We start from the raw sequence: 27,248 nt of genomic DNA on the forward strand, positions 1-27,248 counted from the left end.
GAATGGGCAGACAGTGCACCATACCAGGCCCCATCTGCAGGGGAATGGGCAGACAGTGCACCATACCAGGCCCCATCTGCAGGGGAATGGGCAGACAGTGCACCATACCAGGTCCCATGTGCACACAGTGCACCATAACAGGGGAATGGGCAGACAGTGCACCATACCAGGCCCCATCTGCAGGGGAATGGGCAGACAGTGCACCATACCAGGCCCCATCTGCAGGGGAATGGGCAGACAGTGCACCATACCAGGTCCCATGTGCACACAGTGCACCATACCAGGGGAATGGGCAGACAGTGCACCATACCAGGCCCCATCTGCAGGGGAATGGGCAGACTGGATGCGGCGTGTTACTTTCTCTACAGCAGTGCTCTTAAATTCCCATCTCCGGCGGGACTTTAAAATCACCATCACTGAAGCCAGCAGCCAAAAGTGAACTTACATCGGTTTGAAAATGCATCTCTTGCCTGAAGGCGGCAGCAATCCGAAGCTCTCAGGGATCAGCGCACTAGGCAGCCGCCTCACCTTGCCTTATCCTGGAACTCAACACGGCCCCCCAAGCAAACCCTTGCAGGCCCTCTGTCTTTACTCTGGCTTGTGGGGCTGTTCTGATGCGCCCGGGCACACAGCACCCAGGTCTTATGACGGAGGTGCCACTTTGCATGCAGCTTGGACCATGAACCTTTCTTCCAACATTGCGATAGTCAAGCACACAGAACCTTTCCTTTTGGGCCAAACCAGCAGTGAGGAAGCTCGGATCATTGGTCTTTGCCTCTTGGTTTCATACCGGCCCCAGAAACAAAAAGTTTCCTGCCAAAGGTAGAGCATAATAAGTCAACCTAGGTCAAAAGGCAGTCGATGAGTTGGGTTTTATATACTGGCTAGTTCGCCCCCAAGTTTGTGCTCGATTCGTGAAACGTTCCATATTTTTAGACACGTGCCAAGACAGAAATACCTGTTATTGGCAGATTAAAAGCCCCCCCCCGCCCCGCTCCCGCGCTCGTCTTGTTCTTGCTATGCTGCACTAATGAGCGGCTGCCATATCCTCTGCTGGGTGCTAATTTCCATATAGCGCTGCCTTCTCACACACTTCTAGGGGCTAATTGCAAAGAGCTTCACTGTGTCCAGGCCCTACTCTTAATTAGAGCTGGCTGCCTCTAGGTGTGTGCTACTGCTGCTGCGCCTGAACCTTTACCCCCGTTGGTCCCCAGATTAATGGCGAATTTAAATGATGCCTGGAAACACAACGTAATGGATGAATATCCCTCCAGCTCGGAACTCTTGCTTCGGGTGCAGACCTGTGTTGCTGCAGCAGGATTTTACATGACTGCAGAGGTGAGCTTTCTATATGCATATTGCCCCAGTGCGTTCCTGCTCTTGGTGCCCGGACATTATTTATATATTATTTATATACCTGTAAACGCCATGCACAATGGCGCAGAACAAAACATCACCGTCATGTTCAGAACTGAGAAATAAATGATATGTAGCGCTCTGGTGCCACACGGGCACAATTCCAAATAAAGGTCATTAGAAATACACACAAGAATGCAAGTTATCCTGGAATGACATTACACAGGCCAGAAAGGAACCATTAACTATGTTTCCTTTTCCTCAATGGATTGGCACCCTCCGAATATAGAGGGAGGCGTGACCTGCTGCCCCCCCACTCTGATGATCATAGCCACGCATGATCCTGCAGCCCGCGCAGGACTGTCAAGCACAGAAAACACGCAATCAGCATGGACCTAATTCGCCAGAAGAGATGTTTTTTGCACGTGAATATGGCATTTTGGAGAATGAGAACATCAGCTCTTAGTGGGGTGTACAATGAAGTGTACCTATCATGCGCCACTTTTGCTTGTCCCTGCGATCCCAACAGGATTGAAAACAGAGAAGGGGAATGTGCAATGTGGTCAGGTTCTGGTGGGAATTCCTGAATGCTTCTGCTCATCTTCCCTTCCAAGCTCATATTAATAGTGTTTTGAGGTGGGGGAGAACGGAGTAGAGCAGGCATATATTGGATCAACATGGTGAAAATGCGCTTCTGTAAGAGAATGGTATCTTAGAACCCTGAATTTGTATGGTATGATGCTCAAATACTCTACTCTAAAGTGACAGGCATTACAAAGTCGAGTCAATGTGATGTGCCATGGCCAGTAGCGGTGTATGCTCATTGGGGCCAGAATATCTAATTTGATCTACCAATGGGTTAGAGCAAAGTTAGATTTGATGGAGATAGACCTGAGAAAGGACCACAATCAGGAGAAGAATGGTGATGTGCTGTGGTTCATCAGTTATTATAACATGTTGAATGTGCCCTCAATGCTTGGTCAGCCAGCAGTATGCAAGTCCCTTATGTGGGGAGTGAGGAGAGGAGAGGGACGTTTTATGTGTATGATGGTTTAAACAAACACTGACAATCCGGTATGAGTGTTTTTTATATTTGGGGTTTTGCCCTGGAGGTATCTAGGGTTTGGATTTATGAGGATAACTCCATATTTCAAAGTTCTGAGTTTGTGTTGCACATAAGAGGGCAATATTTGAAATGGCATTAAGCATTAAGCATGTGATGCCAGCGCCTGGCTTGAGATGACTATGAATGAGAATAGGGGTAGGTGATGTAAAATGGGGACCCTAGGAGGTATTTCTGGGAGGCCTTGACAGTGCCCTGGGAAAAGAGCTGGACATTATGTGATCAAAACAGCTGGCTAGGCCCCTAATGATCAAGAGATTGTATGTTTATATATGTGGAGTATGTAATTAATTCATATTCAATTCTGCAGTCAATACTGGGTTGCTTTCCTTTAAGGTGATGGGTTATATTTCACAATATACGTACAGGTTATACTTTAGATGATCAATACTTGGTGTCTTTTAAGAGCAGTTGCATTGGGCCGGGAAGCAGGTTTTTATTAAATCAGCGACGAGCAGTTTATATGAAGGGCTGTGGCGAAATTTTAGATCTTTGAAGACCCAATAGAGGTTTTAAAGTATGTCTTTGACAGGTGGCTGCTACTCATATCACCTGTTTAATTAAGCATTGAAGTGATGTATATCTGTTTTGGTTGATTCTGGGTTTGTTTCACACCATCCCAGGGGTAAATGAGTGCAAGGGTTGTTGTTGACGAGTCCTTCCAGCAAATTGTCTGTATATTTGAAACACGAGTCCAGGGTCATTCATTGATTTAAGAATATGTAGGCGACGGGGGTTGTGACAATAGATCAGATCCTTAGGATACCTCACATGTTAGAGTGCAGGTGGTTGGTTGATTAGAATAGCAACAATATTACAGTGTTTATAATATAGTATTGGATATTTAGGTGGCTTGATGCAAGTATATTTTATGAGCAATAATTTATAGGGGATTTTTATAGTTTAACTTTGGCTGTGAACACTAAAGGGTTAACTTTGTGAGGATAGGGGTTGGTCCCTTAGTCGTCCGGGGTTTGAGCTATAACGGTGTATCAGGAGATAATGCAATGGGAATTAATAACTAGAGTGTAAATGAAATGGTTTCGTAGTTTTAAATGGAAATGACGGGTTTCTATATGTTAAATTGAATATTCTAATTTGGTTATTAGTTCATTTTGGAGTTCAAGTTATTAGGAGAGGAGTCCAGGGCATTAGGTTATGTGGAATGTATTTTGGAATTTTATCTTTTACGCTGTTCTTTGTGTTCTGCATTTGCTTCAGAAGGGGTGGGTTATGGCTTAGGTTGGAGGTCACGAACACAAATCAAGTTCTATTTGATGAGCATTTCTTGGGATTGGTAGGGGTAGGTGATTTGAAGTGGAGAATGGGTGGTCAATTGCGAATAATCTCAGGGAATGTGAATGGTTTGAACAATGTACAGAAAAAAGGAAAAGTAATGACTTATTTGAATGATCTTAACGGAGATGTGTGTTTTCTTCAGGAGACGCACCTACTTAAAACGGATCTGGATGGTCTGAAAAAAGGCTGGGTTGGAAGGACCTATGGATCATCTTTTGAGTCAAGGTCTAGAGGCGTGGTCATTTTGATTAGGAAGCATGCCCCGATGAAGGTTATTAAAGAAATAAGTGATAAGGGGGGTAGAATGGTCGCTATTTTAGCAAATATTCAGGGCAGAGAAGTTATTTTCTGTAATATTTATGCACCAACTATAGATGATGGTACTTTTTTCAGAAAAGTGGCACAAACGATCCAAGATCTAAAGTCAAACAACATAATCTTGGGTAGAGACTTCAATACGGTCATAGACCCTGCCTTGGATAGGAGTAACACTAGACATTGCAGAAGGATTGAAATGCAGTCACGTACACTGAAAGACCTGATGGAGGAACATAACTTGAAAGACGGATGGAGAAATGAAAATCCTTTGTTGAGAGAATACAGCTTTTATTCTGGTGCACATACTGCATATTCCAGAATAGACATGCTATTGATGGCAGGAGGAATACGCAAAACTATAAAACTAGCAGCATAGGAAATATTGTATTGACTGATCACGCTCACGTGGTTATGGAGTTTGCGTGGGACTTTGCTATGAATAGACAATATACATGGAGATTAAACACAATGTTATTGGACAATGAAGAAGAGATGGACAAGCTTTCAACTGAAATAGATTACTTTGTGTAGGAGAACTGTAATGAGGAAGTTAGATCTGACATAGTTTGGGAAGCATTCAAATGCACAGTACGTGGTATGCTCATAAGTTTGATGAGTGGATTAAAGTAAAAGTTCGACACATCAAATATAGAATTGGAATAAAAAATTAAAGTGGTGTCTTGTGAATTGATGACGGACCCAAAGAAAGTGAACTTGATTCCTGTAGTTAATAAATTGAAAAAAGAGTTGAAAACATTAATATCCACTCGAGTGGACAAAAGATATTTTCAACAAAAGTGCACTTACTTTGAACAAGGTGAGAAATGTGACCGCTGGCTAGCTTTTAGACTGAGGAAGAGAGAGTCAGAACGCTCAATTACATCAATCAGAGACTCTGATGGTCAAATTACATTCAAACCAACAGGAATGAATGAGGTGTTCAGAGAGTTCTATGAAAAACTATATCAAAATGAACCACAGATTGACACGTCTAATGGGGACTTCCTAGAGCGTATTCAAATTCCAACAATCTCAGAGTCGGAATCCGATTTGCTAGAAGAAACTATAACTGTGGATGAGGTCAGACAAGCGATTGTAAAATTGAATGCTGGTAGGACTCGAGGGCCGGATGGCCTACCAGTTGAATTCTATAGACGGCTACCGAATTCAGCTTTGGACCTGCTGACAGAGATGTTTAAGGTTTCTAAGTCTAGAGGAATACTCCCGGAAACTACTAGACATGCGACAATTTCTGTATTTTTAAAAAAAGACAAAGATGAAACTTTGGCATCCAGTTATAGACCGATTAGTGTAATTAATGTAGACAATAAAATTCTGGCCAAGATATTGGCATTAAGGCTGGAGAACCTGCTACCAAAGTTGATTGATCAAAATCAGTCTGGTTTTGTTAAAGGAAGGATGACATCCAGTAATATGAGGAAACTGCTACGTACCATTACTATGGCATCAGAGTTGTCTGAAGATTCGGCTGTCCTCTCATTGGATGCCGAAAAGGCCTTCAATAGATTAAATTGGCAATTTATGTTTAAAGTACTTGAAAAGATGGGTTTGGGAATCTAGTCTAGATCTTGGATTAGTCTGCTATACACTAAACCGACAACGGATGTTAAAACTAATGGACAGAGATCAAATTCATTTGAATTAGAACGTGGCACGAGACAAGGATGCCCGTTATCACAATTATTGTTTGTAATTGGCATCGAACCGTTGGCTATTGGCTGAAGGTGATTTGCAAGGCAATAGTTGTTGGGGTTTACAACAAAAAGTTTGGTTATACGCTGATGACCTGTTATTGGTCCTCAAGAATCTTGGTGAGTCAATACCTGTACTTATGAACATTTTGGAAGCCTTTCCCCTATGCTCTGGATATAAAATAAACTGGGCAAAATCGGAAGTCCTACCATTGGTGCCAATTTGTGACAAACATTTCATCACGCAATTGGGTTTCAGACGGTGTGCTGATAAACTACTATATTTGGGGGGGTGGATTTTGCCGAGTATTGTTGACTTTGTGAGAGAAAATATGAATATGGTGTGTACTACTTTCAAATTGGACTTGGAGAGGTGGAACTTGTTGCACCATTCCCTTTGGGGGGAGGTGAATGCTTTGAAAATGGTGTTGACTCCTAGAATAAACTTTGTATTGAGTATGATCCTGTTAGATATTGAGCAGAAATATTGGGGTGAATTCGGCAGGCTCATTCAAAATTTCTTATGGGATCAGAAACCACCGCGTCTTAAAATAAGTAAACTGCATTTGCCTTTATCTAGGGGTGGTCTGGGGGTCCCAAATTTCAGAGCCTATCATATGGCTTTTATGGATCGAACCCTATTTTCCTTCCTTAAATCGGAACAAGAGGACTGGTTGTGTGCAGAGTCTAGTCATTTGGGTCCATTCTTGCCTAGAGCATTGTTGACAACTAAACCAAATAGACCAAAGATGGAAGATCCATTGACTAGGAGTTTAAAAACTTCTTGGTTGCTTTTGAATGAATATTTGGGTTTGGATGCATTAAGAGATCCAAGTGCTTCAGTATGGATGAATCCGAAAGTTAAACATGAAGGGAAGGTTTTGTTCTGGCATGAATGGTTTCTTGCTGGGGTACAATGGATAGCGGATCTTTTTAATGGTGTGAAATGGATGACGGCTAGGGAAATAAAGGCAAAGTTTGATATTTCTAACTTCCGCTTGGCAGACTATCGGAAGATCAAGAAGGCAGTGGGCGATGTGAATATGGAAGTTAGGATTAATTTGGATATGCTTGGATGGAAACCAGGAGTGAGTGGCTGCGGTCTAGTCAGCTATGTTTATAGACTAATTGTGTCAAATTACAGAGGAAATGACTCATTGAGATTGGACTGGAATCAGAGGATTGGGGATGGAATCATAGGATTGGGGAAGACATTACAGAAGATCATTGGTCACATATTTGTGAGAATGTTAAGTTATGCTCTTTAGGGCTAGCTGAAAGATCCCGTCAAATTAAGATTATAAATAGAGTATATTGGACGCCTGAGAGGTTGGTGAAAAGGGGATTGAATGACAGCCCTGAATACTGGGCGCATATACATGCGACTGGTACCTTAGAACACATGCTGTGGGATTGTTCGAGGGTAAGAGGTCTGTGGTTTGAATTTGACAAAATTTGTAAAAAAGTTCTGGACGCAAAGATTTGTATGGACTTCAAGACCATTGTGCTGGGCAGTGATGACATGTTGGAAAATTTGGCTACATCACAGAAAGAATTGATCTTTCGGGGTGCAATGGTGGGGAAGAAAATGATTTTAAGACATTGGAAATCATCTGATCCTATTACTATTAAGGTGTGGATAGAAGAAATGCATATGTTGGCGGGGATTGAAAAGATGTTGAATCGGAGGGAGAAGAAAAACTCTTTATTCGAAAAGATCTGGGGTAAATTTCTTTTGTTATATTAGGTTTGAACAATGACTGTGCAGTGACTCCTTGGGCGGTGGGACGATGTAATGTATATATTTTAATGGTTGTTAAAATGGATAATATTGTTTGTTCTTGTTTAAGTTTTCGGTTGTATTTTTTGGTGAGTAAAATAACATTTTTTAAAAAAATAATAATAATAATTCCCATCCTCAAGAGCCAAACCCACTCCATGTTTTCAGGATGTTCACACAAAATACTTCTGGATAAGGAGACTCTGAATGGGAGTTATTTACATAGCCAGCCGTGATCCAGAAAGCCGCTGTGCCTAGGGCTCTTGAGGACCGGACTTTGGAGGCATGTCATTGGATAATTTGTATCTATTAATTATCATTACGTTGGGCAATAATAGCTATTATTACAGTATTTACGAAGGAGAGAATACGCGCATGAAACGGCATATTAAAACCTGATAATATTAGATTATTGCATTCAGTGATCATCGTATAATAAGGGTGGTCCATCTTTTAGCTCATGGTATGAACGGGCCCTGTGGACCCTGCTTGCAGGAAATGCTACCATCTCAACGTACGCATGTGTCAATGGTACCTATGCATGCGTGCGTACCTCTTCTTGTGCACAGTGATGTCCCTCCTGCCTCACATTTGCCGCCATTTAACCTTTGCCCTTTGCTTGTTGACAGCCCTGTGCCACCGGCAGCGCCGACTCCAGAGCCGTGCAGTGCGCCACCTTTGACAGCCAGGAGTTCATGGGCCGCCTCTACCAGTGGGAGCCGTTCACGGAAGGTACGTTCAGGGGTTACGCTGTTGACATCACGACGTGCACTTTGATTCTGTATGATACACTATGGGGGACAATGTCCGTAGTTACATAATCTACCCTTCAATCAGAAGCAGGTGATTTGTGTTTGTGCTTCTGTTTTCACTGTTGCAAATGTTATACTGACTCAAAGCACATATACGAAAGGCTAAGTTTCAGTTATTGGCAAATGCTTCTTCTCATGTGCTTTCACTGTTAGCCTCAGCTTCCTGTTTCCACTTTAATCTACATGCCTGATGTTCTCCCTCTTTCCATGAGGTGAGGCATTTCCAGTCAGCAGTCACTCTTACCTGCTTAGTCTGAATTGGATTATCTGCAGGCCTGATGTAGCCCCTCATCCTTTGAGGTGACGCTTTTCCAGTCTGCAATCACTCTTACCTGCTTAGTCTGAATTGGATTGTCTGCAGGCCTGATGTAGCCCATCATTCCATGAGGGGAGGCTTTGCCAGTCAGCAGTCACTCTTACCTGCTTAGTCTTAACTGGATTATCTGCAACCCTGATGTAGCCCCTCATTCCATAAGGTGAGGCATTTCCAGTCAGCAGTCACTCTTGCCTGCTTATTCTGAATGGGATTGTCTGCAGGCCTGATGTAGCCCCTCATCCTTTGAGGTGTTGCTTTTCCAGTCTGCAGTCACTCTTACCTGGTTAGTCTTAATTGGATTATCTGCAGGCCTGGTGTAGCCCATCATTCCATGAGGGGGGGCATTTCCAGTCAGCAATCACTCTTACCTGCTTAGTCTGAATTGGATTGTTTGCAAGCCTGATTTAGCCCCTCATTCAATGAGGTGAGGCATTTCCAGTCAGAAGTCACTCTTACCTGCTTAGTGTTAATTGGATTATCGGCAGGCCTGATGTAGCCCCTCATTCAACGAGTCGCGCTCTTCCTATAACTAACTCAAGTATGATTATACATGATTATTCATGATATCCAAATCTTGCACAAAGTGATCATTTATTGACAATGTAAATAGAAGGTTGGCTGACCTATCGCCTATCTGCAAACTTCCTTTAAAACAGTTCCTTATTTTATCTTTAGCTTATTCTTATTCTTTATTCTTTGATTCTAAGTCCCGGCATATAGGGCAGAGAGTAGAGTTGGCCTACAGAGGGTTTGTATTCCTTTCTTTCCACAGTCGTCTTCACAAAGCTTGTTTTATCTACTAAAGGTTCAGGGATTTAAGAAACAGAGTTACTCCTATGACACAGCGGGTGTTATTCCCGTTGGTCAACAGTGTCCACAGGTTTTCTTCGTCAAGAGTTGAATAGTGTTTCAGTGGGTCCATAAGAAACCGAACCCTTTCAGTTTCTAGGCTGAAACATTCCATTATCAAATGTTTTGTGCTTTCAATATTGTCCTTTGAATGACAGAAGCGGCAGGTGTTTAATGGCGCTTGTTTGCGGATTGCCAGGATCTCGTTGGTTTTTAGCTGATTTAGTTTGAATCTTAGGAACAAACGACTAAGGCTCTTATCTGGAAACCTGTGCAAGTAACCACGCGTGGCGTTGAGCTTCATTGGTGCAGTTGGTAAGTTAGCTGTATGAGAATACGTGTAGGCCACTTCTTGTGTGTGGATCCAGTCTGCTTCAAACAGTTTTTTCGACACTCTATTTGGATTTTGAATAAGTGTCTCAACAGACAGATCCAGTTCTTCCAAGATCTTCAAATTAGTTTGTTCCCATTTTACAAGCATCCAATTATCACCCTCAGAAAGTTCTTTGCGTATGAGATCCAACTCACGTGCTTCTGGGTTGTTGATTAGCTTACGGTATAACATCAAAGTTGCTCTCAATTTTGTTGCCAACAATGACAATATACAGAGTTCCCTTCTTATTAGTGCAATTGGTGTAGATGGGGCTAGGCCAAGGACCCTTCGCCAAAAAAAAACTTCAAATTTCTCCCATATGGTATTCGGAGCCAGAGGCATTGCGTCCATGCCATATATTAAGGCAGGGCCAATCTTAGATTAAAAAAATCTCAGAATAGGAATAATCGAGAAGCGGCCATGCTTCTTGTCCACAGCCTTTGCTTGTGCTGTGAGGTTTTTTAGCTTTACCCAGAGTGTTTCTTGCATGGTCTTCTCGTCCCTGTCGTTGCTGATTGTAATTCCGAGATATTTGAAGGCCTCGACTATTTCTAGTTTCTTGCCGTCGCAATGCCAGATGAGTTTATGCTTCTTCTTTACGGGCCTGCCCAAGATGAGCACTTTAGTCTTTTCGTTGTTTAAGCGAAGATTATTTTCAGACATATAAGAAACCATGTTGTCCAGCTGGCGTTGGAGGCCTATGGGTGTTAGGTCCATCAGGATGATGTCGTCTGCGTACAATAGGCGATCTATCTTCTCACCACCCATCGACGGCGGAAAATGCCTGACCATGTGGATTGAATCTCCATAGTCTGCAATGTAGGAGTTGTACAAGGATGGAGCCAAAGGGCAGCCCTGCTTGACTCCTCGAGCTGTTCCAATTTCCTCCGTCAGATGGCCATCTGCACTCAGGCGAACTCGAATCAAGGTCCCACGATGCAAAGCCTTTATAGGGCTTAAGATTGAATCAGGACAACCTTTTGATTCCAGTTTCATCCAGAGACGCTGCCTGTCGACCTGGTCAAAGACTTGGACCAGGTCGATAAAGACAACGTAGATTGGAAGGCCACCTTGCAGAACTTTAGCCTTCAGGGCACTCATGAGCAGGATGTTAGTGGTTGTTCCAGAATTTCTAATGAAACCGTTCTGAAATGGATCCATTGCGTTGGTGGAGCGGGACCAGTTTTGGAAAGCATCTAGGGCGAAGGACGCAAAAACTTTTCCCATTACGTCTAGGAGGGCAATAGGTCTGTACTGATTTGGATCATCAGTTGCACCTCTTTTGAAGATTGGTACGATATTTGATTTTTGCCATGTCGGTGGTATTGCTCTGGTTTTATTGCAGTTTGCAAAAAGCTCACTCATGATGTTGGCCCACAGCTCAGGATGTTTTTTCAATTCCAAATTGCTGATACCGTCAGGACCAGGTGCCCTCGAGTTGTTTAATTTCTTGAGTTTATTTAAGATGGAGTCTTTATCATCAGGGATGATCCATGGAGTTTCCGCTTTCTGACAGTCCCTCTTGGAAGTTTCGATTGTGCTCACATCCGAAGTGGGTGCAAATAATTTTGAGAAGTGTTCGATCCAACGGGCCTCTCCCACATTATTCTGGATATTATCGTTGGTGTTCGTTTGTGTTCCCTTGATCAAATTCCAAAATTCCTTGGGCTTATTTCCACAGATGGCAGACAGCATTTGCTGAGAGTCGTTCAGGTATAATTGATGGCGCTAGTTTAGCAGCCAACTTCTGTATTGACGCACTGATTTTAGCCAGTTTTCCTTATTCTCTAAAGAAGGTACCTTTTGTAACAATCTTTTGAGTCTTCTATGCTCCTTCCTTTTCTCTACTAAGTCTTTGCTGTACGAGTGAGAATGATCTTTCTTCAAGGTCGATGTTTTTGCTGGAGCCATAAGAAACCTGGTTAGCAAGGGAATATAGTTCAAGTCGATCTCTTTTCTTTTTGGATCTGTCGTGGTTTGACTTCGAAAATGTGTATATTGGGCTTCCAATTCCAGCAATCCTTTTTCGGATATCTTGACTCGTTTGCCTTTTTCCGTTGTTTCTAATGGTAAGGGACACAAACTTGTTTGTGATCTGGACGCCCAACCTTCTATCACTAAGAGGTTGTGATCGCTAAAGGTTGTTGGTCTATTCATGAAGGAGCAGATCTCTGGCAAGATGTCTCTCGAGACGAATATATGGTCTATCGTCCCTGTTTGTTCACCTCTTTGCCATGACGGGATCGACAGGTTTGCTTTTATGCGCTGCCAATGAAGGTTGTACATATCCCTGTCTGACATTATTTTATCGAGGAATTTTCGTCTCTCCCGTGCTGGAGATTTTTGGGTTAGTACATTAGAACGATTTCCGATTCCTTCACAAATGGCGTTGAAGTCACCATTTATGATTGTACTGTGGTCAATCCTTTTCTTCTGGGCTTCCTCCCAAACATTTGGAATTCATTAATGAATTCTTCGTTCGTTGTTGTCAAAGGATTCCAATACACATTTACTAAGAGGACCGTGCTCTCCTTTTGATCTAAAAGGGAAGATTTTCTTTTGAGTACCGAAGCCTGAATCCAGTACGGGGATGTTAGTATTTCAGAGATTTACAGGCCCGACCCTGCTTTAATAGCGGTAATAAGGCCCGCTGAAGGTCGTCCTGTTACTCCTTTCCTGGCACTCGTGAATATAATTTCATAGCCATCTAGCTGGGGTTTGCTGGTTAGCCAGGTCTCCTGTAGGCACAGTACATCGAAATTTCCCAGGTTAACATCAGTTTCCTTGGTTAGGTGAGCAAAGCCTCTCGTGTTCCAGCAACCGAATTTTAATGGCTTTGGCGATGAAGTTTGCTTCTCCTTTGCTTTTTCCTGGCCCGTGTGTAGGTAGGCCTTCTTATCCGTCGCTCGTGGCTAGTGTTTTTTTCTAGAATTGGCATCTGTTTTATGCCAGGTCCATGATTCAGCTTGATTTGACCTTGATGTTCCATAGCTATTTTGGGCTTGATCGTTACGAGAGGGTTGCTGGAACCTTTTGCCTCGGGAAAAGATTTGTTCCCGACAAAATTCCGGTTGAAGGTTTGTCTCAGATCTTTTACTTTCTTTCTGGTTAAGGGTACCAGTTCCTGATTTATTTGTGCTTTGAGCGATCTGTACTGGACGGGCGTGAGGCATTTTGCTAATGTAGCGGGTGCGCTCATGTTTGGTCGTCTGCTGAGTGTCCTTTTGGTTTGTTGTTTCTCTTTCACTTCGTTTTGCTGAGACCCCTTGTTCGTGAGAGCGTTTGGTTTCTGATAATTCGAAACCCATGGACAGCATATTTTCGGATTCTCTCAATAGATGGCGTTTGATAGTTTCCGAGGTAAGATGTATATAGGAGTAATCAGTTCTCCCTGAAGTACTCGGTTCCACCATCCAAAGATCTTTATTTTCAATATGCTGCAGGCTTGGAATTCGAGTTAGGATTTTGATGATGTTAGTTCTGTTCATAATCAAATCTTCCAAATCTTCCTGCTCTAAGTTAATGTTTTTCAGCCCTAGCATGTGAGTGCTCACGATTTGTTTAGATTCGTTTTTCCGATCTCGATCTTGTTCCAGTGCACTCTCTTCTTTTTTCTTTGTGTTCACCTCAGAGATGTATTGAAGATATGAATCAGAGGTCTTTTTTCCCTTTTCGTTGTTGGACTTTATAGGCTTTTTCCCGTCTTCTTTGTCGCCCCAGCCTCGAGCATGGACAGGTGTGGACAGGTAGTTATTTCTCTTCCATATATTTGTGCTACCTCTGCGTCCCCACTCAGATCTTTTTTCTTCACGGGCGTTTGCCCTTGATTTTGTGGTGTTCATAAACTCCCCTTTTTGGGATCTTTGAATTTTCTCTGGGGACTTTGATGGTGATTCAGAGAGTTCATAAACTTGCACCTTATGCGGTGGTTCATTTTTAGGAGAGTCAGTGATAACTTTGTTCACCTTTCTCTTTGGTGGTTTCTTTGGGTTATTTTCGAACCCTGTCTCATCCACTGTCAAGATGCTCCAATCTGACTGCTCCTCTACAACAAAAACAGGCTTGTTTTCCTTTGTGTATTGGGGTTGTTTTTCTGTCTCACCATTCTTGCGGGCGATAACTTTCTTCTCTGGTTTAGCAGAGGGGCCTACTTTCCTGACGGCAGTCTTTAGCTGCTTTGGTCGGAGTTGGGAGACCAGTGAAACCTGTGGCGTATTGTCGTCCTTCTTCGGTTTTCTATTAATGATGGATTTTTGCTGAGTAAATATGCCATATGTTATGTCTAGGCCTTTATTTAGTCTTTTCACGTTTTCCCCAGTCTTTGTGTAGGAAAAGGGGTTTGGTATTTCTTGATCCACCAGTTCCATATGCACTTGTTGAGTTGCCGCTTTGTGTTCTTCTCCCTACTCTAAGATGGCAATAATGGCGTCTAGTGGCTCAACCCCTTGTTTGTGTATAGAGGTGTCAGGAACTCTATCCTGATGGGTAAGTGGTCTCACTGTCTCGTCCTTTGTCACAGACAGAACTGTCTGTTGGGCGTTGATATGTTGCGATCGTCGCTTTGGAAGTTCATCAGCAGGTGAGTGGGAATCAGGAAGATGGTGACATGGGCAGGTTTCAACCTGCCTTTTCCAACACGTTCTTCTGCCTGCTTCAGAGTCTTGGGACCCCGTAATGTAGCCTTCCAAGTATTGCAGTTTTAATTGCATTGTGGCCAGCATGGACACCTGATCACGCAGCGTGTCGTTTATATTCTCATACATCTTTGTGAATGGCACCATGGCAATCGTGACTGTGGACATTATTGTTGTTAAGTCCACTTTTTGCTGAACGAAATTTGGCAGAGAAGACTGTTGGGTTTCGCTAAGTCTCTGCATGGGAATTGGAACATAGGGCAATGGGGTTGATTTTGCCGCTTTAATCTCGTTTTCTTTCAAAGAGTTGATTTGGCCGCATTCCATTATCTGCGCCAGGGATCTTATCGAAGCCATTTGATTCTCATCTGCCTGCGACCCAGCACTCTTCCCACTTCTTAATTCCACATTTCGTAACTCTGGGGTAAAACAGCCTTTTGTGAGTGGAGTTTCGTGCAAGCGTGTACTGGGGTTTTGCTTCGAGCCTTCCTCTTCGGTACTCTCTGTTTCTGTTCTTGGCTCAACAGAGGATAAATCCTGGTTGCTTATTTCAATGGTCCTCCTCGGTGATCGGTGATTCTGTATTTTCAACCATGTCCGTGTGTTTATTTGAATAGTGCCATCTAAGTGGCGGAGCAACCACTGCCTTTGTCATAGGTAAGATGGTATTCGTAGATTCTGAAGTTATGAAGTCTTCTTCTACAGGGCAGTCCAAATTTAATGGATTTACCTCTGCTTCGTCCAAACTCTCTAAGATTTTGCAGTCCGACAACTCTTGCTGATGGTTTAAACGTAGCTCTGCCTTTTTCCTGAAGAAGTCGTTCAGAGCTGCCGCTGTACAAACTTTAGTAGGTCCCAATTTTGGCCCCATTTTTTTGTTTAGGGGAGCCTTGGGTCTTGAGGTCATTCTACCTCTGACCTTGTTGTGATTATATCGGTGAGGTTTGGTGTTCATCATTGAGGGTAAAGTGTTTTGGCCCTCGTTTTGCACTCCCAATTTTTCTTTTTTTCTTTTCGATAAAGTTTTCATTTGAATGCATGCAACTGTAGGTTTTTCAGGGCTCTTACTGGAAATACCCAGTTCAGTGGCGAGTACAATTTCCTCAATGCATCCATCCGTGACAGGATTGAAAACAGCAGGATTGCGGTGCAGAGTTTTACAATGCAATATTTCTCAGTTCTTTTCATTAAAGGGAGTTTGTCTTGGTCGCGGTTCATCTGTCAGACTCTCTGGATTTTCCAGTGGAAACATATTGTGTATTTGGGCAGCGCAGAGGGTTTTCATTACAGCCCCTGTTGGGTCGATCGTTATGTCCTGTTCGTTACCGTCGTTGTTTGTATGCTGTAATGGCTCGCCATCAGTAGCAGTAGCCATCTGGGAGCGCGGTTCTGTGTGGTTTTCGATCTGGCCGATATCTCCCTTTAGGGTGCTGATGTTCGTGGTGCGCACAACCAGAGAGCCAAAATCCGTCTGCTTCGGTGTGGCCTGGGGCCCCTCCCCTGCGAGAGGACCACACAAGCAGGTCGAGAGGGCGGCACAACCGTCTCGGGAGAAACAGTCAGCGGGGACTCCACTTGCAGATGGCTACTCCGCATCCCCAAAGGCGGTGTCAGAACTTGCTCCGTTCCCGTCTCGATGGAGAAGTCACTGCAGCTGGGGGTGTTCGCCGACAGCCTCACGTTCTTAGGTTTGGAGTCCATGGCGAGCTCGGATTGATCCGTTGAAATGGTGCGTTTCGGCACCCGTTTTGGTGCCGGTAGCTTTTCACCACGCTTCCGGGAGTTCCCTCTTCCCGGGAGAGATTCTTTCAACGGCCGGAGCACCCGGCGATTTGCTTCTGCCTCGACACCGGCGGGCGGGCAGGTAAGGCGGGAAGAGAGGGACGGGGAAAAGGGGATGGAAAGGGGGGGAATAACGGGAAGGAAAGTTACGGGAGGGGGGATTTTGACAAAGCGGTGAATGGCGGGGGGAAGGGGAACGCTGGAGTGGGTAGGGTATCAGAGGCAGGAGGACACTTTAAAGCGCCATCAACTGCCGAAAAAGAAGGGGAAAAAAACGTCGTACCTGCAACCGCTCCTGATGGTGGCAGCGGCAACTCTTCTCTTGATGTTGATGTTGATATTTCGTTCGAAATTTCCAGTGCAGAGACAGTCCTGTTAGTGTCGTCTATGCGTGGCTGTAAGTCCATGGTGGTAGTTTTGCACTTGGGGGCCATGGTCAGGCCACGGTCTGCCACAGACTGCGATCTCACTCTGCTGCTCACTCCGCGGCTGCTCCCCCGGTGGGAGGCCCTTTTATGAATCAGGTGTGCTGAGAAAAGTAGAGAACACTGCAGAAAGACTGCAGAAAGACTCCAGTCTGCCACAGCTAAGCAACCATATCTCACGCCACCACAGTGCACTGCTAAGAATAACACCCATGACATCAAAGATGACATCACAAATATGATTGATTACAATCACTGATGACATTACATGTCTAGCCCCTTCTTTTTTTGTTCAGAGAGAAAGTTTTTTCCCATTCAGTCTATGGAAAAAAAATAAATTTTGGAACCCCCCTATAACTCCACAACCCAACCCCCCCTGCACCCTCCCAACCATGGACCAAACCTCACAATATACTTTTTTTGCAAAGTTTGGTGTGGTTTCGTCCAGGGGGAGCAAAGTTATAAGCCGCCCAAAAAGTGCTCTTCCTATGGGTTTAGCAACTTAACCATAACTACACGGTCACTACCGTGGCCATGTAACTTTAACAACAAATATATATCACCAACACATATGGATTTCAATTACATTCCTTAACTACAGAGTTTTAGACATATTGATATGCCATATTACTATAATATCAGCATAACCATTGGAATCATCTTATAATCCTATACAATGAACTAATAATCCCATAGTGTTAGTTCCATATTAAATCCAATGTAGAAATGAGTATGGTAGATTGACACATACAAACAACACAACATAGCACAACAAAAACAACATTTATTCACTCATATGAACTATTGAAAGTATTCCATAGTGAAAGGTAGCTATCTTCACGACCCTTATTTACTAAAGACACTTTCTCATATTTTGATAATATTTGTATTTCTACCAACCAGTCCTCCATAACAGGCTTTTCCCTACATTTCCAGACTCTAAGAATTAACTTAACAGCAACCACCAAGGCCTTGTCAATCCATGCATCATAGTCCCTTGCAATTAGACATCTTCCTCTGCGCAATAGTAAAATCACATTTGCAGCTGACCTAAGAATAGTTATGTTTAAAACAATATCTGTTCTGTCTAAAACCTCCTTCCAGAAAGATTGCACCCGCGGGCAGCTCCAGAGTAAATGTAATTATGTCCCCCTATCCCTTCCACAACTCCAGCTCACATCATCATTCAATAGCCTAAGTGTATGCATTTTTTCTGGAGTCCAGTAAATTCTCTCCATAACCTTTTGTTTTATGACCCGCAAACTCGTGTCCATTTTTGTTTTAGGTCCTACTCTAAGCGGTTTGTTTGTTTAAGACAATATTTGAAAGTTTGCTTGTTATAAAATATGTATTTGTATTGTTGTAAACTGAATAATATAGGTTAAAAAGAAAAAAGCTTCGACGTAGACTGAGGACAGGCCTAATCTCAATGCTACTTGGCAGGCTGGTGCTCCCAAAAAACTGTGGGGGCTGGTGTAGCGTCAGCTACATGTCAGGAGGAGCAGATTTTCTCATCTCGGTTTATCCAATGAGAAACTCTTACTGCTCTCGGAGGCTGTGCTTTTTTGATGGAACCTGGCATGGGACTGACCTTTGCAGGACCCAGATGTAGACAAATCTGCCTCTGGACTCCGGAGAGACAGAAACAAAATTCAATTGATCTTGCTGCAATGTGCTCTAAACCCCGCCCCGGTGCCTTCGCCCAAAGAACGTTCTAATGCATATTTCATCAAAAAATGATGTGGCAATCCCGCCTGCACCCAATGTCTGCATTTTTTGGATGCTTGCATTATTATTCAAATGCCTGCCAGGAATTTTGAGACAAATATGTGAATGAGAGTGGGGGAAATAAAAGTATATGTGTGTGTGTCTGTATGTATATATACATATATATTATTTTTTTTTATTTTTTATTATTATTTTTTTACATTATATACTTGGTCACAGGAAAAGTCGTTTTCAAAAGCCCTAGATAACATAATTGGACTTAAATAAACATCGCCCATTATGTATTTTTTATATTGCATGTTAAAAGAAACTACGGTTGGCATTTATTAAAATCATTGCTCCGAAAGAAAGGTGTCCAGTCCTAACTAGCCGACCCAGTAACATAAATGCATATTATGAGATGTCATTGTTGTCGTGACATTCAGCTGTGCCCTGCAGTCTGCAACTGATAATGGCAAGCGCGGGCTATTCTCGAAGGTTTGTTTACTTTTCCTGGGAAGGTGGGCTGCTGATTAAACAAAGAGGAGCGATTCCATTGGCTCACAGCCAGTGACTGCAATGTGCCTCAACGGTCAGCTATTTGCAGAACTGATGTGAGGGAGTGTTTTGAATAATTAAAGGGATTCTCACGCCTAGAGTCAAACGACTCTGAAGGGCCACCATAGGCTTCCCCATTGGCTGTAATCGATGCATTGTATGAGTGGTTTCATTTCTGTGATCTATGGCAAGCGAATATGCTCGTATGCCATCCACCCAGTGAATTACCGGGTTTAAAACCACTGCTATTGTACAATAGAAATAGCAAAGCATGCGGTATATGGAGTCGAATTTTTGAGGAATGTTCATTTTCCTCAGCATCCTAACCCCTGTCCCGCTAGTGTACTCCTAAGAGGCCAGGAAAGGGGTGACATGGACTGGGCCTTCGGTTTAGGACAGCAGCGAGACTCAGAGGGAGAAAAGGACTTCGCAAAGATCACGCAATCAGTCAGCAGTGGCCAGAGCACTAATGGGTGTCCTGTGGAGAAAATAAAGCGGCATATGACTCTTAACCTGAACCATAACCCTCTAAATGCCAAGTTTAAGGCGCAATCCTCAGATCCGTCCTCGCCATTCGCCACTGGATCTGAATCGCCTCTATTACACATCTGCCTTCCATGAAAGCGTTTCTTCATGTCTTAAGAGGGGAGAATGGGTGGAGAACCTGACTTGGGATGTGTGCCAGTGACACCCAGGCCTGTCCTGCCTCAGAGGGGCTAAGCTGGAATCAACATGCCCAGTAGAGCCAGGGCAAGTTCTCCAGTGTAGAGAGTGTGGTGCTGCTTGGTGCCACAGCAGTGCGCATGGCCACCAGGGTGGCTTGAAAATAGATTCTGGGTGTTGGCAGTGGTGTTTGTGAACTTCCCCGCATTTAAGGTCTATAGTGTGAGCATCATATAACACTTCTTTTTAGGTTCATTGTTGGCCGAACAGAGAAATCCTCTTAAGCCATGCTCATCAACTCCTGAGTCTCTTCTTTCTGACCACAGCAGGTGAGGCACTTTTCAGTGCAGGCGTTCCTAGCGTGGTGTTCCGTCTGACTCTTGTCACGTGAGTGTGGGTGAGGCCGCCTCGCGAGAGGAGAGGAAGGGGAGGAGATAAAGGAAATAAAGACAGCGCACACAGAAAACATGGCAGAGCCGATCCCACACTATTCCAGGATGGCCGTGTCTTCATTGCGCTCCTATGAGCTGTGTGCTGATTGCCCCTCCCACCTTCGCCACCTGGTCTGAGAGACGGAGGTTGAGAAGGATATCCCACCTAGAACCAATTGCTCTCTCTCCAGATCATCTGGCATTCTGATTCTCAAGTCCTGGAGAATGTCTGGACCTGGGGGCAGGGAAACATTGGCAGGTCCAGGAAAGGCTTCAGCTTCTCCAATGCAGTTCTCCATGGGCGGGGCATCCCATTCAAAGATCTCTTTGGTAACCAGATTGCCAATCCCCCAGTGCTCCTGCAGCTACATTTGTGAGAGTTGGCGTAGTGCCGGAGAATGTGGCATGCAGGCATCTTAAGTGCAGTACAGCTACTCCAGATTTACCCATTTGAGTTGGAAATAATTGTCCAAAAACACATATTGATAAAGGAAGCAAAAATATAGATGGGTAGTAGTGATGAGCATAGACCTAGGGGGTGGTGGAAAAAAATCGGTTTTGGGAGGGTACCCCACTTAAGGAGCAGGAAGGAAATTAAATTAAAAAAGAACAAAAACATTTTGAACAAAAACGATGGGAACAATACACATGGATTCAATCCTTTCTCCCCAGAAGAATACCAATTGGCTTGACGGCTCCAGATCTCTATGCAGGTCAACGTCGGGCCTCGTCGTAGGGCTTTGTGAGCCTTCTGTCTCCACATCCAGGCAATAGTCTGTTCTCCCAAAGCATGGGCTGTCAGGTCAGTCCTAGGAGATGGGCAGACAACTGCCTTTCAGATCCCTGCTACAAGATCTTTGTTCTGCAAGGAGATGGCGGCTCTTCTAGCCCGGCAAGAAATCTTCTCCAAAGTGGAGTGTGGCACAACTGACATTGTTATGTAAATCTGTCCACCTGATTATTGCAGGTTCAAGCGCCTCTAACCAATCGGGACAATGTATAGGCTCTGTCTACACTTTTCTGAACAGCACGGGCACATCTACCATCTGCCTTATACAGTGGTTTCAAGCCATTCACATTATGGGGGTAATTTCTCGTGTATTAAAGACTGCGGCTCAGTAACCACGCACTTCACGTCAGCTTCCTTGCGATGGGGATCCTCTGTGCTACCCCACCGGTCTGACCTCTAGACTAGACCAAGGCCACTAGCATGCATGTCCTCTTTGGCTTTGTCTAGAGTGCAGGATTACCCATCCCAGAGCGACAAAGGGTTGAAATCCAACTTCCAGCCTTTCAGCATCAGCAGACATTTCATCACAACCCTGATGCATGATCTGCCCAAACCAACAGCTGACCTCTAAGGACCTCTAATGACGAGGCTAATTGAAAACATCATTTCAATTTACCCTGAAAATATAAGGGTGAGTGATAGCGCTCATTGGGATTAATGTATATTTTTGTTAGTGTTTTGACCAAAAAAAACGTCATATTAAGAAGTGATGAGAGCCTCTATTAATGGCCAGCAAAACTTTCATGGTTTAAGCTCAGCAATGGTGTTTGCGAGGGCAATATTACTGATTAGTTGGAACTTAAATAGCAGGATGTTGTTGTGAGATGGGATTGGTAGGTGGTAGGCAGTAAGTAGAGAGGCTTGTTTCACTTGTATTTTGTATTGTAGCTGTGTGATTATTCCTGTGATTGTGTCTTGGATCTTATTGCACCAAGGGTTGTCTTTCAGGATAGCTTCCGGGGGGAGGAGATGGGGTTTCTAATTTGCGGAGAATGGTGAAGAGTTTGCGAAAACTCAATGCAGCGTTGGTGATTCTTTTGTTATAAATGGAGGCTTTAGATAAGCTGTTTGTATTGGTGTGACAACATAGAGAGGTGGCTCTTGCTGGTAGGAGTAGGGGGTTTATGCCAGGTGACTTTTGCCGTTCTTTTTGCAGCACATGCGGCGTGAAGATCCGGGGTAAACCAGGAATTACGATGGATCGGGTCCTTAGATTTCTTAGCTTTCAGAGGTGCCAGGTGGTCGACGGCCTTGCGGAGAAAGGTGTTATAGTGGTCCACTAAGGATGTGGGGTCTTGTGTGGAGGGGAGAGGTGAATTGATGAGCGGAATAATGTTCATTCTAGTCAAGTTGTGAGAACTACGGGCCATGGTGGTGCCATGGGCAAAGACTGGCTTGTAGCATTTGCTGATGACTGGAATAGTGAATCTGATGGTATGGTAGTCTGACCAGGGGCATGGTCTGTTGGATAGGATGGAGATGTTGCAATTGTGGTCTAACAGCATATCAAGGATGCAGCCATTGGAGTGCGTGGGTTCTGTAATGATTTGGATACATCTCAAGGCTGACAGGGTGGTAGCTAAGGCAGTGTTGCTGGCGTCACTGGGTTTTGGTTTATGCACCCTCCCCAGCTCTTGGAATGGATATTTTAAAATAACTGAGCTCACAGTTGGTGTGCTCACTGTGAAAAGAGAAGGACTGGCTTCACTCCTTTTTTGCTCTTTATTTCCAGAAATGTACGGGTAAGGCCAGGCATTCTATTGGAACACCCGGATGCAGACATAGGCACTGGAGTACTTCTCAGGCAAAATATACAGGGAGATGCCAGGGAGGCCCGTGCCTACAGCTGAGGTCATCAAGGGTTTCAGAAAAGCATTAAAAAACTAGAGCAACCAGGAGCAGTTGATTTCCCTTCATTAGGACCCTGTGTTCTGACCCCAAGTCCCCTGCTCGGACCGTGGGTCCCCATTGTTCTGGTCCCAGATCTCACTGCTTTGGCCCCATATTTCTCTGGTCTGTCCCCCATGTCTCACTGTCTGGTCCCCAGACCTGCCTGTTCTATCTTGGGTGACCTGGGCCCAGGTTTCCGTTCTGTACCCTAGTGGCAGAGATTGGGGAGGGGATAGAGAGACCACCTGTATTCCCCATCTCTTCCTTGGTCTTCATTCAGATTCAGTGTGCTCCCCTGCCACCCACGAACTAGATAAATGGTTAGGGCTGTTACAAGGTGGGGAAGGAAGATAGGGTGAGCTATTTGCCCCTGGCCTTGAGATATAAATGTGGCCTTGCCAAGGGCGCCGAATCAGACAGGGTTCCCAGAGCTGCTTAAACCTTCTCCCCACTGCTTCCCATTCATGTGTTGATCCATGTCAATGCCTGAAGGCCCTTAGGCTGGTTCTTCTGCCAGGACATTCTCACATGTTTTTTTGGATCTCTGTTTTTATTAAGGTTTTACATCACAAACAAATAAGCTACATTACAAAGCAAAATAATATACTTAACACAGAGATCTAAAATAGTCACTCGGTTGCAGAATACAGCAACAATGCTATATTGCCCTGGGCAGAACATCTGCCACTAGCCAGACCCCACTAATAAACACCCCCATACGACCCTGCCCGCTAGCCCCCACCCCGTTCACTGGCATCTCCCCAACAAGACAATGGGGGGGAAGACAAACAAAAACAAACCGACAGGACACAATAGGATAGGTCACCTCAACATACATCCTTTTGTCTCTGAGACTCTCAAAATCTCTCAATAAGTCTACCCCCGCGGGTGGGTTTCCCAAAAGAGAGGGAAGGGACACTTGTCCCCCTACTCCTAGTCCACCAGTCTAGGTCCTGTGGTGGCCAACTACTGCTCTAACCTATCAATCTCTCTGCTAGGTGAGCCATTTCCTCCCTCCCCCATGGATCGTAGTCTCGGTTCATTGCCATCACCTGAACTGTGTTTGTCCACAAATTGTCCCCACTCCTCCATAAATTACATCAAATCGTTGTGTGCCATGTCGGTGAGTTCTCCATCAGGAAAAGCTCCCACACTTTCCTAAGTCAGTCTCCCTTTTCGGAGAGTGTAGGCAGTTTCCAATTCTGCGCTACTGTTATTCTCCCTGCTCGGAGCAGGGCCTCCCACATCCTAGGGAACCTATATGATTGGTAGTTCTCTGGAGGAATACCCAGGAGAACAGTCAGGGGCTCCAGTGGCCTAGGAATCCCTGTAATATCTTTTATCCAACTGAGCGGTTCAGTCCAAAAGAATCAGACATGTGGACAGTCCTTCCAGATGTGTGACAGTGTACCCAGTTCCCCACATCCCCATGTACACCTCGGCGACACCCACAAACATTTTAGAAACTGGAACCGGGTCCTTGTGCCAGCCATGGAGAATCTTAAAATGATGCTCAATAGCATGGAAGGGGAGATTCCCGTGAAACATTACACTGTATATTTTATCCCAGAGTTTCTCAGGCATGGGCCCCACCTAGTAATTTATCCCAATCCCCCTTTCGTTTCCTAGTGACCGACATATGGGGAGCCCTAAGAGCCTGACACAGCTTCAAGATAATACCCTTTCACAACCCTGCTTTCTCTAAGACCGACTCAAGCGCTCTAAAATCCCGGGCCACTTTCCCCATCCACTTTGGATCCATCACTAGCCCTTTGTGTCAGATATTCAAAGATTCCAAAATTCTCCCTGCCCAACATATCTCTCAGCTCCTCAAACTCCTTCAATTGTCTCCCCTGCAACAGGTGCAACACCCTCTCCAAACCTAACCCAGACCATCCCTGTGCTCCCCGAAAGTGCAATTCTCCCAGCTTAAAGGGGTGGCCCCACAACGAGCCCAATGGAGAAGGACAAGTGAATAGCTCTCCATTCTCCTTTGAGTCTGACCATAGCGTCCACAAAATGCCTAGCGTAGGGCGATTTCTTATCTCTGCAGGAATGCGTCTAAACAGAGTCCATAAGAGGTCCCTGTCTTTCACCGGGAAGGTGGCACAGTCTTCCAAATATGACCAATATGTTCTCAACGGTTCCTACATGTGCTCTAACAGGACTCTCAACTGCGCTGCCTTGAAATATAGGGAGAAACGTGGAAATGCAAACCCCCCCCTGTGATTTCGGTAAGCACAGATTCTCCTTGCTATCCGTGGCCTTTTGTTTTGTCAAACAAAGCTTATACATTTGTTCTCAATGTCTCTCAAAAAACCCTCGGGGGAATGGTCAGGAGCATCTGGAATAAAAATATATTATACCTTGGAAGCACGGTCATTTTAATCACCGTCATTCTCTCTGTCAATGACCATGTCAAATCCGGGCACCACTTTAGGTCGCTCGTCACCTCAGCCATCATAGTTATGTTTATGAAAGTGCTCAAGCTGCCGAGGTATAACCACCTCCAAATATGTAATAGACTTCTCTGGCCATGCTAGCTGTCTCCTGAAGCCACATCCTCCACTTTCCGATCAACCCCACCCACAGGAAGGAGACACGATTGTGAGTAGCTGATTTTCAGCCCAGCAAACCTCCCAGAGTCCCCAAGAACCTGCATCAACGTACTGAGGAACCCTCTTCATCCCGGAGATAACATAGGACATCGTCAGCTAACAGAGATACCTTAAAATCCACTCCATCCACTGCAAAGCCTTTGATTCCCGAGTTTGCCTATATGGCGGCAGCGAGCAGCTATATAACCAGGAGGAAGAGGAGGGGGGACAGGGGGCATGCCTGCCAAGTTTCCCTGTATAACAGAAACTCCTCAGATACCCAACCATTCCCTGAAACCCTTGCCATAGGTTTTAGTGTAAAGCGCCTTACCCAGCTACAAAAGTTGATTCCAAAGCCCATTTACCTCAGGACCTCCATGAGAAAGCTCCACTCCACCCTGTCGAAAGCTTTCTCTGAGTCGAGAGAAACCAGACAGGCCCTGTTAGTACTCTTCCCAGCCAAATGGATGAGGTCTTATGCTCTAGCACCGGGGTCTCTGTGCTCCGGCCCCTGGTCTTTGTGCCGGCCCTTGTTCTCTGTTTAACTCCCCCCCAACCCTCTCCCAGGCCTTATGCTCTGCCCGGGATCTCTGTGCTCTGCCCCCTGGTCTTTGTGCCGGCCCTGGTTCTCTGTTTTACCCCCCCTGCTCTCTTCCCCCAGGTCTTATGCTCTGCCCGGGGTCTCTGTGCTCTGCCCTCTGGTCTTTGTGCTGGCCCCGGTTCTCTGTGTTCACCCCCCAGGTCTTATGCTCTACCCCCGGGGTCTCTGTGCTCCGGCCCCTGGTCTTTGTGCCGGCCCTTGTTCTCTGTTTAACTCCCCCCGCCCCCTCCCAGGCCTTATGCTCTGCCCGGGATCTCTGTGCTCTGCCCCCTGGTCTTTGTGCCGGCCCTGGTTCTCTGTTTTACCCCCCCCTGCTCTCTCCCCCCAGGTCTTATGCTCTGCCCGGTGTCTCTGTGCTCTGCCCTCTGTTCTTTGTGCTGGCCCTGGTTCTCTGTGTTCACCCCCTGGGACTTATGCTCTGCCCCCGGGTCTCTGTGCTCTGCCCGCCAGCTCTGGCCTTTGCCCCAGGTGTCTCGGTCCTGCCCCAGGTTTGCCTTTCCTTCCCTGGTCTTGTATCCCAGGTTCGTCTGCTCGCCCCTGTGTAGGAGAGCTGGACGGCAGAGCAGGGTCTTTTGTTGTCGCCATGTTCACATGGCTGGGGTCTGTGCAGGAATCACAGGCTGAGCTCTGTGTTGTGGTGGGGCTCGCCGTGTTATTACAGACTCTGTTACTGTCTCCTCTTCTCGCTCCCGGCTCTCCGTGGGACTTCCTGGGAAAACAATTCGCGCATGCCTCTCCGAGCCCCTCATCGCGTTCTTTCATTTAATCGTTTCATTGTTTTTAGTGCTGTCCCATCCGAACTAGCAGAGTAAAATGCACCATGCTTTAGATAATAGAAATAACATTTTGAGAAGTAACGGAACGCACGCGAGGAACACTAAAAGAACGCCTTTGCAGCCAGCGCGTGCTGGAAATGTAAAGGACTTACCGTGGGACCCCCACAGGAGTAGGTGACATGTGGGGGAGTTGGTGCCAGTGTCCCCACCCCTCCAGAAACATTTCTGGCTCTCAAAAGATGAATCAAGAACACCTGCAAAATAACCCAGGAGGAGGGGATCGTTTCCTGCAATGTTGCTAGCAAAGCAATGTATAAAAAGTGCGCACTTTTTAAACTTCAGAAGCGGAAGTTAAGTAGCTCCTACAGGGTGTAATTCTAATGAGTGATTTCCCAGGCATTTTGCAGACACCTTGGAGTGCGTAAGTGTCTCACACTCGGCCCCAAGAACCCGGTT

The 27,248-nt window shown here is 45.1% G+C and overlaps 1 protein-coding gene across 1 annotated transcript in view; it reads left to right on the forward strand.

The window, feature by feature from the left end:
- Positions 1-27,248, forward strand: part of ADAMTSL4 (ADAMTS like 4) — a 549,072-nt gene that overhangs the window by 206,092 nt on the left and 315,732 nt on the right. The window contains exon 6 of the mRNA XM_069649732.1: positions 8,218-8,320. Within this exon, the coding sequence (XP_069505833.1) occupies positions 8,218-8,320 (103 nt within the window). The remainder of the gene's footprint in view (positions 1-8,217; positions 8,321-27,248) is intronic.

Source organism: Ambystoma mexicanum, chromosome 1p, assembly GCF_040938575.1.
Source record: "Ambystoma mexicanum isolate Mex_15411 chromosome 1p, UKY_AmexF1_1, whole genome shotgun sequence".
Lineage (NCBI taxonomy): Eukaryota > Metazoa > Chordata > Amphibia > Caudata > Ambystomatidae > Ambystoma > Ambystoma mexicanum.